Source organism: Podarcis raffonei, chromosome 12 (assembly GCF_027172205.1).
Source record: "Podarcis raffonei isolate rPodRaf1 chromosome 12, rPodRaf1.pri, whole genome shotgun sequence".
In the NCBI taxonomy this organism is placed as follows: domain Eukaryota; kingdom Metazoa; phylum Chordata; class Lepidosauria; order Squamata; family Lacertidae; genus Podarcis; species Podarcis raffonei.
This window is the reverse complement of record NC_070613.1, coordinates 6851656-6867962: the sequence shown is the minus strand read 5'-3', so window position 1 is coordinate 6867962 and position 16307 is coordinate 6851656. Positions and strand designations below refer to the sequence as shown.

The 16307-nt window shown below is 48.3% G+C and overlaps 1 protein-coding gene across 1 annotated transcript; it reads right to left on the bottom strand.

The window, feature by feature from the left end:
• Positions 1-1910: 1910 nt before the first annotated feature.
• On the bottom strand, positions 1911-12705 carry KLHL40 (kelch like family member 40). The gene is made up of 6 exons (XM_053359198.1): positions 11388-12705; positions 8978-9138; positions 7467-7574; positions 5722-5907; positions 4805-4951; positions 1911-2162 (listed from the first exon to the last, which is right to left on the bottom strand). Exons 1-6 carry the CDS (start codon positions 12540-12542, stop codon positions 2051-2053), a joined length of 1869 nt encoding a protein of 622 aa, XP_053215173.1. The 5' UTR covers positions 12543-12705; the 3' UTR covers positions 1911-2050.
• Between the last annotated feature and the right edge of the window lie 3602 nt (positions 12706-16307).

The window sequence follows — 16307 nt, the reverse complement described above, 5'->3', positions numbered from 1 at the left end:
TGGGGTTGCACGCTCATCTCGCTTTCTTGGCCAAGGGAGCCGGCGTACAGCTTCTGGGTCATGTGGCCAGCATGACTAAGCCGCTTCTGCCGAACCAGAGCAGCGCATGGAAATGCCATTTACCTTCCCACCAGAGAGGTACCTATTTATCTACTTGCACTTTGACGTGCTTTCGAACTGCTAGGTTGGCAGGAGCAAGGACCGAGCAACGGGAGCTCACCCCGTCATGGGGATTCGAACCGCCAACCTTTTGATCGGCAAGTCCTAGGCTCTGTGGTTTAACCCACAGCGCCACCCGTGTCCCAATGGGTTATTTGTGTGGCATAGGAATTCATGCATATATATATTTCAATATATTGTCCGGCCCCCCACAAGGTCTGAGGGACAGTGGACCAGCCCCCTGCTTAAAAAGTTTGCTGACCCCTGGTCAAGAGGGCCAGTGCCTTTCCATTTCCAGAACATCTTCAGATTGTTCCATCTTCCCTGGGCTACCAGACAAAGAGCTGCAGAGCTGGAGGGGCCCCTGAGGGGACCTTGGAGCTGGTGGGGTGGTGGGCAGGGTAGCTAGTAGGAGGCAGAACCAACGAATCAATGGGGGCGCAGAAAACTTGTTGCCTTCTTCCTCTCTTGCAAAGACACAGCGGGCACTGAAGCAAGCGTCAGGCGCAAGCGTCAGATACTGTCACGCCCAGCCACTGAGCCAGGTAAGTCAACTACAGATTTCAGATTCCTAGGCATCGACATCAAATACAGTGGTACCTCGGGTTACATACGCTTCAGGTTGCCTACGCTTCAGGTTACAGACTCCGCTAACCCAGAAATAGTAGCTCCGGTTAAGAACTTTGTTTCAGGATGAGAACAGAAATCGTACGGCGGCGGCAGGAGGCCCCATTAGCTAAAGTGGTGCATCAGGTTAAGAACAGACCTCCAGAATGAATTAAGTTCTTAACCCGAGGTACCACTGTACCTAGATATACCTAAGGTTTTTTTCCCTTGTCCATCTTTCTGGGTAGAAGCAGAAAAGACTCTGGGGAGTCCCTCAGTAATAGGACATTGGTGACTATGTCTTCAGGGTACAGAGAACAGCTGGGCTACGTAGCTTTGGGTTTTGGCAAGATTGCAAGGTCTCGCCTGCCTTCCCTGAGCGACACGCCTGGTGTAATGGTTAAGAGCGATAGACTCGTAATCTGTTCCGGAAGTCCATTCTTAAACCAAAGCATTCTTAAACCAAGGCGTGCTTTCCCAGAGCAGCAGGGGACTCAATTTACAAATGGGACGCACTCAACAGGAAGCGAAACATGTTCTGCTTCCAAGGCAAAGTTCACAAACCAAAACACCTACTTCCGGGTTTGCAGCGTTCTTAATCCAAGTTGTTCATAAACTAAGCTGTTCTTAAACCAAGGTACCACTGTATAACATTTTCCAATTAACAGTCAATTATGTAGTGTAGTGGTTAAGAGCGATAGACTCGTAATCTGGGGAACCGGGTTCGCATCTCCGCTCCTCCACATGCAGCTGCTGGGTGACCTTGGGCTAGTCACACTTCTCTGAAGTCTCTCAGCCCCACTCACCTCACAGAGTGTTTGTTGTGGGGGAGGAAGGGAAAGGAGATTGTTAGCTGCTTTGAGACTCCTTTGGGTAGTGATAAAGCAGGATGTCAAATCCAAACTCTTCTTCTTCTTCTCTGTAGCTGCTGCTCCCTCCCAGGTCAGTAGATAAAAGAGGGTGAAGTTGTTGTGCTAAGATTTAGGGAACTGCCCACCAACTCCTGCCCAACTTGATTGGACGCCTGCTTGCACAAATTTCCTTCCACAAATTTCTTGCACAAATGCCAGCCTGCCTATTACGGCCTTTCATTATTCCAGTGCTCATTAGCGAAACCAAGTAAATAAGACCGGAAGCAGCAAATGTAGCCGTTTTTCAAAATGTTTTACCTAACCAAAAAAAGTGACACTCATCAAAACAGACTTACAAAAGAAAGAGAATTTGGGGAGGCAGGGAGAGAAAGAGATCTTGGTAGCAGGAAGTTAAAAATTATCTTGGGGTGCAATCACATCTTTGTTAATCGCAGAACGTTGAGCCGCACGGGCAGAAAAGTCGCGCCTGACGCGTACTGGATCTCTCGGAGAACACCTTCCCACTTCTTCCCTTCTTCGTCGTACCTGGAAAAGTCAGGAACAGAACTGGATGAGACCAAGATGGGGGGAATGGACCTATATCAACTGGTGTAAAATACACAGGGGCCAGTACATTTGTTTACTGATTTTCATAAACTCTTATGCACGTGATTCCTTGATTGTAAAAGAAAAGGGGGAGGGGGGCGCTCCAAGTTCTTCACAAAAAATATAAAACAATAAAATGTTGTGACCGACTCTGGGGTTGCGGTGCTCATCTCGCTTTACTGGCCGAGGGAGCCGGCGTACAGCTTCCGGGTCATGTGGCCAGCATGACTAAGCCGCTTCTGACGAACCAGAGCAGCGCACGGAAACGCCATTTACCTTCCCGCCGGAGCGGTACCTATTTATCTACTTGCACTCTGACGTGCTTTCGAACTGCTAGGTGGGCAGGAGGATTCAAACTGCCAACCTTCTGATCAACAAGACCTAGGCTCTGTGGTTTAACCCACAGTGCCACCCGCATCCCTTTTAAGCCCCTGGGTTGTCGTTGTTGTTTAGTCGTTTAGTCGTGTCCGACTCTTCGTGACCCCATGGACCAGAGCACGCCAGGCACTTTTGTCTTCCACTGCCTGGGTAGGCTTGTCTAAACAGGAATGGTTTTAGCAGGCGCAAAAAAGTGCAGCGACAGAGCCTGCTTGATATCACAAGGCAGGGAGTTCCCAAGTTCCACACTAAAATTCTATTACATCAAAATGTTCTTTTAACTCCCTCCATGTTTTAGATAGATAGTTTTTGTTCTTTGAAATGTATTGGGACTGGTGCTTTTTAATTTGTGCATCACTGATCTGGAGAAAGGATGTAAGACTGTGTGGTTCTCTGTTCTGCCCTGTATTTACTCCATGCAGCACTGATCCCATCGCACTGCTGCTCGCCTGCCACTCAAAACTGCATTATTGTTCTCTGTGGCGGAATTATGCATTTTGCATAATTGCATAAATTACGTTGCCATTTAGATTCTTCCACCCCATTTGCAAAGGAAACACAGCGCAGGTGTGGGAGGGGGGTGCAATTAGTTATGTATCAATTGCAGCCTGATACTCTAAATAAAAAAATTCCTTCCAGTAACACTTTAGAGACCAGCTAAGTTAGTTATTGTTATGAGCTTTCGTGTGCATGCACACTTCTTCAGATACCGGATTCTTCAGGTATCTGAAGAAGTGTGCATGCACACGAAAAGCTCATACCTAAATTGATTTTTGGTTTTATTGTTATTTACGCTTTATACTGTATTTTATGCTGGTTTTTTTTGTAGCATCAAATTAAGTGTTTTAAATTTGTTGTTAGCCGCCCTGAGCCCAGTTTCTTGAACTGGGAAGGGTGGGGTATAAATAAAATATTATTATTATTATTATTATTATTATTATTATTATTATTATTATTCCAATAACTAACTTAGTTGGTCTCTAAGGTGCTACTGGAAGGAGTTTTTTTATTTTGTTTCGACTACGACAGACCAACATGGCTACCTCCCTGTAACTTGGAATACTCTGACAGCCCCAATCTGCCATGAAGTAGCTAAGTTTTCAGGCAACCCCAAATTCTAGCGAGCCGAGAAAACAGGGTCAGATTCGACGGCTCCAAAAAGAGCTCTGCAAATGGGGAGATGGTTGATGCAGCGGCAAAGGAGCGCCGCACTATAAAAATCAATGATCTACGTTGGGGCAAAACCAAGGCCTCCCACATAAAGGTGCACAAAATTAATCTGTGGAACTCCTTGCCACAAGATGGCCAATCCTAAAAGGGGATTGAGCGCTTCCATGAAGAAGGGTGTTTGTGTTTCTATCAATGGCAACTCATCATCGTGGCTCTGTGGCATCACCTACTGTTCAGAGCTAGTAGGGATAGCTCAGTTGGTTAGAACGTGGTGCTAATAGCGCCAAGGTTGCAGGTTCGATCCCCTATGGGACAGCTGAATATTCCTGCATTGGAGTGGGTTGGGCTAGATGCTCCTCAGGGTCCCTTCTGGCTCCACAATTCTATGGGTCTATGTAGCACAGCTAAAAGTCATCTCCTGGTATAATAGGCACTTGCATAAAAACCGACAATCACAACAAAACACCTTTAATAAATGAGAAATCTCCCATTTGCATTTGCTTCCTTCCCGTGAATGCCAGCAAGGCTGAACCATGTTGGCATGTCGCGGCAGCCAGACTGGTGACTGGGAGCGGCCGCCGAGACAATATAACACCTACATTGGCTCCCGGTATGTTTCCGAGCACAATTCAAAGTGTTGGTGCTGACCTTGAAAGCCCTAAACGGCCTCGGCCCAGTATATCTGAAGGAGCGTCTCCACCCCCATCGTTCAGCCCGGACACTGAGGTCCAGCGCCGAGGGCCTTCTGGCGGTTCCCTCACTGCGAGAAGCCAAGTTACAGGGAACCAGGCAGAGGGCCTTCTCGGTAGTGGCGCCCTCCCTGTGGAACGCCCTCCCACCAGATGTCAAAGAGAACAACAACTACCAGACTTTTAGAAGACATCTGAAGGCAGCCCTGTTTAGGGAAGCTTTTAATGTTTGATGTATTACTGTATTTTAATATTTTTTTGGAAGCCGCCCAGAGTGGCTGGGGAAACCCAGCCAGATGGGCGGGGTATAAATTATTATTATTATTATTATTATTATTGTCTTACCTCCAAACGTCATTGAGCTCTGTTGGCACCAGTTCCCCCGACTCTGTCTCCACGGTGGCAAAGCCTCCAATCAGGTAGAGAGTACCTGCCAAGCTGACCAGGCTGACCGAGCTACGCTCCTGGGGGAATTCTGGGAAGGTTTCCCACCTGACATGGCACAGAAAACCAGATAAGCGTGAGGATGCAGACCTCTCTGCCTGCATGTTCCCTGGCTGACATCCCTATGCGCATGAGAGCACTAGATAAGGGGCACAATGGGGCACAAGCACAAAGCAGTGGGCACCAAACTCCTGCTACCACTCTGGTCCAGATTCCTTCCATCGAGACTCTCCTCTGGACAGGGAATTCTGGGTGGGATTGAACTGTCCTGTCTAGTCCTAATTCAGAAACACAGCAGAGGTACCTGGCCAAAGGTTTGTATACCTGCTGCATCTCTGTGTGAGTAGTTGTGCAGAACAGGCCTCTTTCTATCTGTAAGCATCGCACAGATCAGTGACTCACACAGAGTGCAACGGGGAACCTCCTCTGTATGATAATTCTGATTCTGGCACACTTTGCAAATAAGCTTCCGCAGCACAGGAATTTTAGCGGTGCTGGTGGTGAGAAACCTGCTTCGGGGCTCAATAGTTCTGGGAAATCCAGGTCAGGAGGGGAGGATTCAAACCAAAAGATTTAAATTGCAAGAAAGGAGATTCCAGCTAAACACGAAACACTTCCTGAGGGTTAAGAACAATTCAACAGTGGAACAAACTTAACTCGGAAGGCTGGTGGATTCTCCTTCCTTGGAGGTTTATAAACAGAGATTGGATGGGATTCTGTGATTCCTGCATTTGCAGCGGGTAGGTCTAGATGACCATTGGGGTCCCTTCCAACTCTACAATTCTGTGATTCTGTGTGCTGCTAGGCAAGGCACTTACTTATTGGCTGCAATGTCATAAACTTCCACTGAGCTGGTCAAGCCGGAATCGGTCACTCCGGCCACCACGTAAATTTTCCCGTTGTGTATCGTCGTCCCGAACAGTGATCGCGCCGTTTTCATGGGAGCCAATTCCTTCCACTCAAACTTCTTTGGGTTGTAGACAAGGAGTGTGTTCAGGCACTTCCTGGTGTAGAAGGGGCAGGGGTGAGGTTTGTTTAGTTTATTCAATGTTTTTATAATCCCACCTCTCTCCCAAGCTGGGGTTCAAGGCGGTTTACGAAGTTTAAAAACAACATTATAAAATGCAGAGCAGTAAAAACAAACTGTTGAAAAGCAATAGTTAAAATGCGCCAAACCACATTTGGAACCAGTGATGAAAATGCAGGTTTCCCTGAGAGCAGCCCAGTGGTCAGAACCATCTTTCAGCTGTCTGAGCAGGGAGATCTTAGTCTAGGGCTTGCCGATCAGAAGGTCGGCGGTTCGAATCCCCGCGACGGGGTGAGCTCCCGTTGCTCAGTCCCTGATCCTGCCCACCTAGCAGTTCGAAAGCATGTTAAAAGTGCAAGTAGATAAATAGGTACCACTCCGGCAGGAAGGTAAATGGCGTTTCCGTGCTCTGCTCTGCCAGAAGCGGCTTAGTCCTGCTGGCCACATGACCCGGAAGCTGTATGCTGGCTCCCTCGGCCAGTAAAGCGAGATGAGTGCCGCAACCCCAGAATCATCAGCGACTGGACCTAATGGTCAGGGGTCCCTTTACCTTTACCTAGTCTGCCAGCAGAGGGAGGACAAGGAGGGAGCCAGTCTTAACTTCTCTGGGGAGCAAATTCCACTATATGGGAGCAGCCACAGAAAAGGCTCTCTCTTCTGTCACCACCAGCTGTGCTTCTAAGATGGTGAATGGACCGAGAGAAGGTGCAGCACAACCGGACACCTTCATCTGCCCCAGCTGCAACAAAACAGGTCTCTCTCATATCGGTTTCTATAGCCACAGCAGGCGCTGTAACTCTCCCAACAATTTGACTGCACCCCCAAAGGCTCACTCCTCCATTGTCTCCCGAGACAGACGGATGCCAGCCAACCAGATGTAAACAGCTCCTCTTGTGTCCAATTCGTGCCATTTTTCTAGAAAAAGAGGTACCTGAACTCACCATGAACACTGAAATATACTCAGAGTCGAGTGCAAATTTCATGCTCTTTATTCAGCCCGTAGTAGAAATGAATGAAATTTTCCCCAAAACGTCTAGCTATATATATATACATTATTTACACAATGGTCCTCGTGTGATTGGCTGATTCCGGGCTGCTCCTGTAGGCCAATCAGGTCGCTGATTCACTTCCACCTGGAGCTGGATTGGGTGGCTCCTGCGGACCAATCAGACTGCTGCATTCTGGATCCTATTGTTCTAGGATCAGTATATAACAAAGATGCCTAAGATAAAACTGCAAAGTGGAGGGAAAGGAGGACCTTTTTCTGCCTCACCGCTTCCAGCTACTCTCTGAAGACTGGAGAAGAGACCCTCTTAAGAATATTAGGGGGGTGGGGTGGGGGGGTGAAAGGATTACTAGAGCATGTGAAAAATAAACATAATATTTTAGCTGCCGTTCATTCAGTTTCAGCTATGTATTCTTGTTATTTTTTAAAACCACACCTAGACATTCCGTTGCTGCGCCCATAACCTCGGTTTAAGGTGCCATTTAGCTCCTAGCTTTCATATTTCTGTTTCTAACACTGCTTTCACTTACTTGTCGTTCCCTTTGCCTCCGATGGCGTAGATGAGGTCGTTCTGGGATACCACACTGTGGCCATAGACTGGGTAAGGAAGGGAGTCCGCTTCTCCCCATTTAAAGGACCTGGTGGACAGAAGAATGATACTCTTTCAGGCAGCTTTCAGCTTTCTTCCCAGGCCCCCAGGCCGTATGAAAATAACATCCAGAAATGCGTTGCATTGGGGGAATCGCTGGGCAAAAATTGTGTATATTACACCAAAAAACTGCATATAAATGTGCCCATTAGGAGAACACACTGATGAATTTTCATTAAAAAAGATTTGCAAACTAACGTCAAGAACTGAAGAAAAGGAGACACTGAGGGAATTCTGACGTATTTGCTTCTTTGTCCTTCCAGGAAAATGGCTCTAGACTCCCCTTCAGCCCTCTTTTCTGCATTTCTTTGCCCCTTTCACAGCATACTAAAATTTCTTCCCGCTTCCATGAATGTTTTTTAGACACCAAGCAAATATCTCCCTGTTTCCCCAGGCTTTTAACCTCAGACATGCTTTAAATAAATAAATAAATCTATTGCAATCATTTCTACTGCTGCCTTTTGCTGTGATTAACTATTTTAACGGATGGCTTCTGTATCTATTTTCTGCGCAATCCGAATTCTCTGGGTGGCTCACAGGGAACAAATTAAATGCAGACATAGTATAGAACAATAAAAGCGGCGACACAATTAAAGCATAATTATAAAGTAAGTTATGGGTTGTTGTCTGCTGCTGCAAACTACCCAGACGTTGTTTCGTTTTTAATGTTTTAGTGTTATGGAAATGTTTTAAATAAATAAAGATGCTAATCCCAGGGCTGACAAATTATTACCCTGAGGCCCTTGTTGATTTCGACAGGCACAACTGAGGCTGATTCGATCTCCATTTTCATATAATCATAGAACTGTAGAGTAGGAAATAGTAATAATTTACTATGACTCTGAGGGTCATAGTTCAACTTCTTGCGACGCAGAATCTCAACTAAAGCATCTTTGACAGATGGACATCCAAACTCTCCTTAAAAAGGTCCAAGATGCGTCACCTCCCTAGGGAGACTGTTCCACTCTTGAACAGCTCTCACTACCAAAATGTTCTTCCTAATGTTTAGACGGAATCTCCTTTCTCGTAACTTGAATCCATTGGTTCGGGTCCTAGACTCCGGAGCAGGAGAAAACAAGCTCCATTCGAAAGCCCTTGAGATGTTTGAAGATGGCTCTCATATCTCCTCTCAGTCTCCTCTTTCCTAGGCTAAACATTCCCAACTCCCTCAACCGTTCCTCATAAGGCCCTTGGTCATCTTGGTTGCCCTCCTCTGCGCACATTGCAGCTTGTCAACACCCTCCAACCCACAGTTTTGCCTGTCAAAATTTGAACAATGGTCTCAGGGTCATAACGTGGACTGCCCCTCGCCAAAATCTGCTTAGGAGTCTGTATTGGCTGGCTTAAGTTTTAGGCCCCGGCCTGAAATCAATGACTTTGTTTCGCACTCACAGCCGATCGTAGCACAGGACCGAGTCTAAGGTCTCTTCTCCTTCCTTCAGCTCTTTCCCACCAACCACAAAGATGGAGTTTTCGGCCTCGCCGAGGCCAAACAGGCAGCGTGGAGACGGCAGGGGAGGCATCCCAAGCCAGTCGGAGTCCAAGTGGTCATACTGCAGAGAAGAAATAAGGCAGAGAAGCATCAGGGCAGAGCTGAGGACCACAGTCCCACCTGCACAACCTTCTGAGGGCCGCAGGGCCAGAGGCAAAAACAGCTTGTTTCTGCACACCCCTTTATCCTCCATCCAGGAAGCCAAGAGGTGCCACCAGAGATTGAGGACATTTTCCAGCCAGGCCAAAGCACTCAAGCAGGATGAGGCAGGGCTGTGAAGAGTCCAAAAGGTCTGATAGAAAGACCTGGAAAGTCACATTTGGACCCTGGGCCTGAAGTCTCCCACTCCTGCTACACAGGAAGAAGACGACTCCTAAGAGCGTGGACCTGTATCATACCCCTCAGCCATCAAGATTTGAGCAGGACATCTTGGAATTACAGAAGCCAACCTTTGCTTCTGATTGGATCCCAGAATGTCCCGTTTTTTGGCCTCTCGCTCTCACCCAAGTCAACTGACTCCCTCAAGGTAAAGGGACCCCTGACCATTAGGTCCAGTCGTGGCCGGCTCTGGGGTTGCGGCGCTCATCTCGCTTTATTGGCCGAGGGAGCCGGCGTACAGCTTCCGCGTCACGTGGCCAGCATGACCAAGCTGCTTCTGGCGAACCAGAGCAGCGCACGGAAACGCCGTTTACCTTCCCGCCAGAGTGGTACCTATTTATCTACTTGCACTTTGACGTGCTTTCGAACTGCTAGGTTGGCAGGAGCAGGGACCGAACAACGGGAGCTCACCCCGTCGCGGGGATTCGAACTGCCGACCTTCTGATCGGCAAGTCCTAGGCTCTGTGGTTTAACCCACAGCACCACCCGACTCCTGCAAGAGTTCGGGCCAAAAAAACGAGCATCCCAATTTTTATCAGTGGGATGTTGGAGGGGATGCTGTATAGATTTACTCAGAAGTACATCCCACTGCGTTGAGCAGGGTTTACACCCACCCTGCTGCTAGGGTTTTTAGGACTGAGATATAGCTCTGGTTGTGGTTGGGCAGCAGAACAATGGAGTTGACAGGTCCCCCAAAGGTTATCTGGCCCAATCCCACTGGATCTACAATGCAGGATGCAGCTACAGCCTCCCCAATAGAGAACCATCCAGCCTCTGCTTCTATACCTCCAGGGGACGAGGAGAGCCTGGGGCAGTCCCCTTCCACGGTTCAACAAATCTCATCATTTGGATGTTCCTCTGAATGCAGGGGCGAGAAACTTGTGGCCTTCCAGATGCGTCTGGACTCTAGCTCCCATCACTCCGGACTAGTGTCCTTGGTGTTTGGGGCTGATGGGAAACAGTCCAACCGCATTTGCCATTTCCACCCAGTGGTTCTAGTCCTGCCCTCTGAAACAATGGAGAACTAGGCCATATTTACACCCTGCTCTCAAAGCACTATACTATTTTAAACAGTCATAAAAAAAGGTAAAGGGACCCCTGACTATTAGGACCAGTCGTGGCCAACTCTAGGGTTGCGGCGCTCATCTCGCTTTATTGGCCGAGGGAGCTGGCGTACAGCTTCCAGGTCACATGGCCAGCATGACTAAGCCGCTTCTGGCAAACCAGAGCAGCTCACAGAAACGCCGTTTACCTTCCCACCAGAGCGGTACCTATTTATCTACTTGCAGTTTGATGTGCTTTCGAACTGCTAGGTTGGCAGGAGCAGGGACCGAGCAATGGGAGCTCACCCTGTCACGGGGATTTGAACCGCCGACCTTCTGATCGGCAAGTCCTAGGCTCTGTGGTTTAACCCACAGCGCCACCCGCGTCCCTCTTTAAACAGTCATAGCTTCCTGCAAAGAATTTTGGGTACAGTAGTTCGTTAAGGGTGCTGAGAGTTGCTAAGAGACCTTCTTGGCCCCCAAGATGTGACTGGAATACTGAGCAGAAACACTTCCTACTGCAACTTTTTGTTGCAGGGCCCACTTGTGTTCGGATAAAGGGGAAGCGGGACCCTTGGCTATGTGGATCTCCTGCCTCATCTAGCCAGACAACTGTTAGATTATGAACAAAGCAATAACTATCTAGGTAATGCAATATAAGGTGATGCAATGGCATTGTTCTGAACTTGCCACCATCCCTGCTGAGCCACATACTTGAAACAGAGCGTCAGGCCAGTTTGAACCAGGGCACATCTGAAACTGGACCTAAACCACCCTGGAGTTGACTCCGCACTCCAAGGGGAATCTAGCACTGCATGACTCTTGGCCCAGGAGGAGCAAGCTGTGTACACCATTCACAAGCCAGGAGGAAGAAAACAACAAGAGGTACCTGCAAGAAATAGGAGTTCATGGGGTCCTCTTTATTGTCCTCATTGTAGTAAATTCCACCTGCTATGAAGATCTGGTTCTCACGGGTGACCAGGCTGACGTGATTCTTTGGGATCTGAGCGGAGACGGAGGCAAAATAGCATTCGTTGGCCCCCGGATCATAAGCCACTGCCCCTGAGTCACTGACCATGAAAATAAGGTCTTGTAGAAACATCCCGAAGCGCATTGTGTCGTTCAAGATCCCTGGGAGAGCCTCCTCCTCTTCCTCTTTCTCTCCTGCTTCTTGCTCTACCTCTCCATTGATGACATTGTCGCCAGCTTTCTTATCCCCCTTTTTCTTCCCCGTCGTCTTTCTCACCACTGTGAGCTTCCCGTCATGGGCATCCTTGACCATCTGGACCTTCTTGAGGAGCTCTGGGCTGGACTTCACCAAGGCGTGCTTCTCCACATGGTCCTTGAAGTAACCTTTGTCCATGAGTCGGAAGCGGATGCTCTCAAAGACCACCGGGAGCGCTTTTGCCCGGGCCTCACGGTCCCTCGCTGTGGCCCACTTCATCACCACCTCGAAGACGGTCTCCTCCTTCTCTACATTGAGCGAGTCGGTGGAGATGATGGCGATGAGCTCGTCGGGAGAGAGCTGGTTGAACTCCTCGTCCCGGGAGATGAGGGTGAAGCGGTCGCTTATGAAGTCCCTCGCCGCTATGGCTAGGCGTGCGCAATCCAGCATCAAGCCCAGCCTGAAGATGGCCAAGCAGTTGCTGAGGCAAAGCCTCTTTTGAAGGAAGGAGACACAGACAGTGAAGATAGAAGGTATCTGGAACATGTTAGCCACTGTGAAGATGTCCTGGACGTTCTGCTCAGTGATGTCCAGCTCCGAAGTGTAGATGTAGTGGAGAATTTTCCCCATAACTTCTGGGTCGACGTCCTCCAAGTCGATCTCCTTTTTCTTGCTTTCCTCCATGTCCGACAGGAACATAGCCCTGAAGTAGGGGCTGCAGGCGGCGAGGACCAGGCGGTGGCAGGGGAATTCTCTCCCTTTGACCTTCAAGACGCAGTCGAGGAACTTGTTGTGGTCTAGCATGTCTTTCAGACCGTCCTGGAGGAGGGTTTGCTGGTAGAGACGCAACTCCTCGGCTTGTTCCATCGGCAAGGCCATGACTCCGGTCGCTTCCTCCCACTCGGTCTTCTCTTCCTACTCCTTTGAACCCGTGAGCGTCCGAGGTCCCCCCCTTTTTTTGCTCCCAGATGGAGCTCAGAGAATATGAGATACTTGCTGCCAACGCAGCTGACTGTGTGGCTCAGTTTCCACAGCAAGAGGGGCTTTTTATATATAGCTACAGCATTACGGAGCTTAGGGAATCCATTCGGCAGCATATGTAAGCCGATCACCTTTTAATATGACAAACTGGCCTGCCGGGGAGGGGTGGCTGTTGTTGGCGGGTGGGGTGGCACGAGGGGGGCTGAGTAACAGCTGTAAGTGTAATTCTAGATCCATTGCAGACGCTTTCGTGATTCACTATCGGGGAAGCCTTTTCCTGAAGGACTTTCGGCAGAAAAGCTGGTGACTGGCTGCCTTAGTAACTGTGTGTGTGTGTGTGTGTGTGTGTGTGTGTGTGTGTAACAGATTCTGCCTCGGAGTGACTCAAAGTCCCTAAAATCAGGCTCAGGAGCCGTGGGGATAGTCTTGACTGCACACACACACACCATATCCCTGGTCTCCTTTGCTAAATCCGGAGCAAAGATTAATGCGCTAAAAATATACTGCAAAGTCAGAGTTGAGTAAACAGCGAAGAAATGCGTCTGACGTTTGGTGCGAAAGAAGGAAATCCGCCCAAGTCACAGATGCCCCAGGGATGGTTTATCTGATTTGATTTATTGATTTATTCACATGTACATCGTTGTTTGTGCCGCGTTCCCTCAAGTGACCGGCTGTTCCACGGGCAGCCACATGCAGGATTCGTTCCCTTGTCAGAAGCAAGTGCGGTTGTGTTATGGGGCCCTTGGCAACAAACTTTTTGTTTACAAGTGAACAGATGGGGAAACAGGCAAGCTGCTAGTCCCTAAGGTGAGGGCCACCATACCCATCACGCCAAGCCAGAAACCTTTTAGCAGCGTATTCCAGACAGCTTTGAACAGAGGCTGAGTTTCATTATGTTCAGATTTCATTTCCCATCCTGCTCCTGGCTTCATATCGCCCCCCCCCCACAGAACACTGAGATCATAAGCCTTATTTCTGGCATTTCCACCATACTAGCAGGACTTGACTGCTCGTTTTGTTGCTGTGACCAGCAACAAAATGTTGCAGTATGAAGCGCTTCTGCTTAGTATTCCGGTCAGCCACCACGTCCTGCCTCAGGACACTCCACTCCATAATAATAATTTATTATTTATACCCAGCCCATCTGGCTGGGTTTCCCCAGCCACTCTGGGCGGCTTCCAACAAAATATTAAAATACAGTAATGCATCAAACATTAAAAGCTTCCCTAAACAGGGCTGCCTTCATATGTCTTCTAAAAGTCTGGTAGTTGTTGTTCTCTTTGACATCTGGTAGGAGGGCGTTCCATAGGGCAGGTGCCACCACCGAGAAGGCCCTCTGCCTGGTTCCCTGTAACTTGGCTTCTCGCAGTGAGGGAACCACCAGAAGGCCCTCGGCGTTGGACCTCAGTGTCCGGGTAGAACAATGGGGGTGGAGACGCTCCTTCAGATTACCTGTCCTTCTTGCTTTTACACACCCTGCCCACAAAATAGCCTGTCAGTATTCCCTTTATGTACTTCAGCAGACTTTGAGGGTACCTGCAAAGCTGCAGATATATTCCTCTTGCTTGTTGATGGTACCATTTTGGACACATAAGCACTGGCAGTACCCTCTGTTTGGGTGTCAGAAATATGTGGAATGATTGTTAGGGGCTAAGCTGACGCTAAAGGAAGGAAGTTCTGCTGGGACTGTAATATTTATATCACTTTGTCCCAAGCTTTCACAGGGGCCTATATACTATAGCTTATTCAATATCCACTCAGGCATGGTGCTCGCTTGGGTCCTGGGCCTGCATCCTGCTTCACCCAAACCTACCTCACAAGGCTGTTGTGAAAATCATGGAGAGGATGAACTCTCAGCGCTGCCTTGAGCTCTGTAGAGCAAAGGCAAGATGCAAATCCAAGAATACCATAAAGATTTATGGATTTGAGAGTCTGAAATGCTGAAAATCCAGCCAAATTTTTAATGCTCAGGTAATACCGTTCCACTAATAGCTTAGGATGTCTATGGCATTAATTAACAGGAAACTTTACTAGACATTTACATATTGCATTATGATGATGCGTAGTACAATATGCTGATGACACCCGTGCCGGTTTGGCAGTCAGAATTCGAGGCTGACATCTGACATGGTTAAATAAGATGGTTGTTTTCAAAATCCCAGGGGCTTGAGGTTTGTTTGTTTTTTAGAAGCTGGATCTCAAAAGATGTTTTGCAAGGATATATGTACACACCTCCCTCAGACTTGGGGGCATTATTTCAGTGGAGCGGATTTGGGTGTTCTTGACACAGAGTATTATTTATTTTATTGCATTTATATCTCACCTGTTTTCTCCAAAAGGGTTCTCCCCCTCCCCATTTAAACCCCACAACAGCCTTGCAAGGTAGGTTAAGGCTGAGAGGCAGTGACTGGCCCCAATGTCGCCCAGCGAGCTTTGTGGCCAAGTGGGGATTTGAACCCTGTTCTCCCAGGTCCTAGTCCAACACTTTAGCCACTGTACCACATTGGCTCTCAGTAAACAGATGTCCTGATTAGTCAAGTGTAGTCTGGGGCTAGTCATAATCCAGCCTGTCCTCCCTTGCCTTTTTTATTTTTTGGCAAACAAAGGGTTAGCAGGTCTTTCCAGAGCAGCACATTGTCTCGGCTCCAAGCCATGTTCTTAATCCTCTTTCTGGATTATATTTTCCCATCTGCATTAATTTGCCCCTTTGCAAGGGGACTTAACATCTGATGAGCTCTTTAATCTCTCAAATGTCCCTGTCACCCCATCAGCTGCAAAGGATGGCAAATTAATGTGTGAGATCCACATTGCACAGCCGCGAGGGTGCAACGGGACTCTTTTATTCCTCTTTGTCGATTAACCACTGTTCAGCGGCATTTAGGGCCTTCTCGGTGGTGGCTTCTCCTAGACTTTGGAACTCTCTGCCTAGAGAAACCAGACTGGCTCCCTCCTTTCTGTCTTTCTGCCACCTAATGAAGAACTTCTTCCAACAGGCTTTTGGGAAACAACTGCAATCAGTGAAAGGGCTGGCGCCATGTTGTTTTTATTACAATTATCCATTTGGTTCTAAGAAGTCTTTTATGTTTGTGCTCTGCATGGGGCTACTTTTGAAGGTGACACGGAAACTGCAACTAATCCAGAATGCGGCAGCTAGACTGGTGATTGGGAGTGGCTGCCAAGACCACATAACACTGCTTCTGAAAGACCTACATTGGCTCCCAGTACGTTCCCAAGCACAATTCAATGTGTTGATGCTGACTTTTAAAGCCCTAAACGGCCTTGGCCCAGTACACCTGAAGGAGCATTTCCACCCCCATCATTCAGCCTAGACACTGAGATCCTCCTCAGAGGGCCTTCTGGCAGTTTCTTCACTGTGAGAACTGAAGTAACAGGGAACCAGGCAGAGGGCCTTCTCGATGGTGGCCCCAGCCCTGTGGAAAGCCAGCCCACCAGATGTCAAGGAAATAAACAACTATCTGACTTTTCAAAGACATCTGAAAGCAGCCCTGTTTGTTGTTTAGTCGTTTAGTCGTGTCCGACTCTTCGTGACCCCATGGACCAGAGCACACCAGGCACTCCTGTCTTCTTCTGCCTCCCGCAGTTTGGTCAAACTCATGCTGGTAGGGAAATGTTTAGGGAAGCTTTTAATGTTTGATCTTTTAT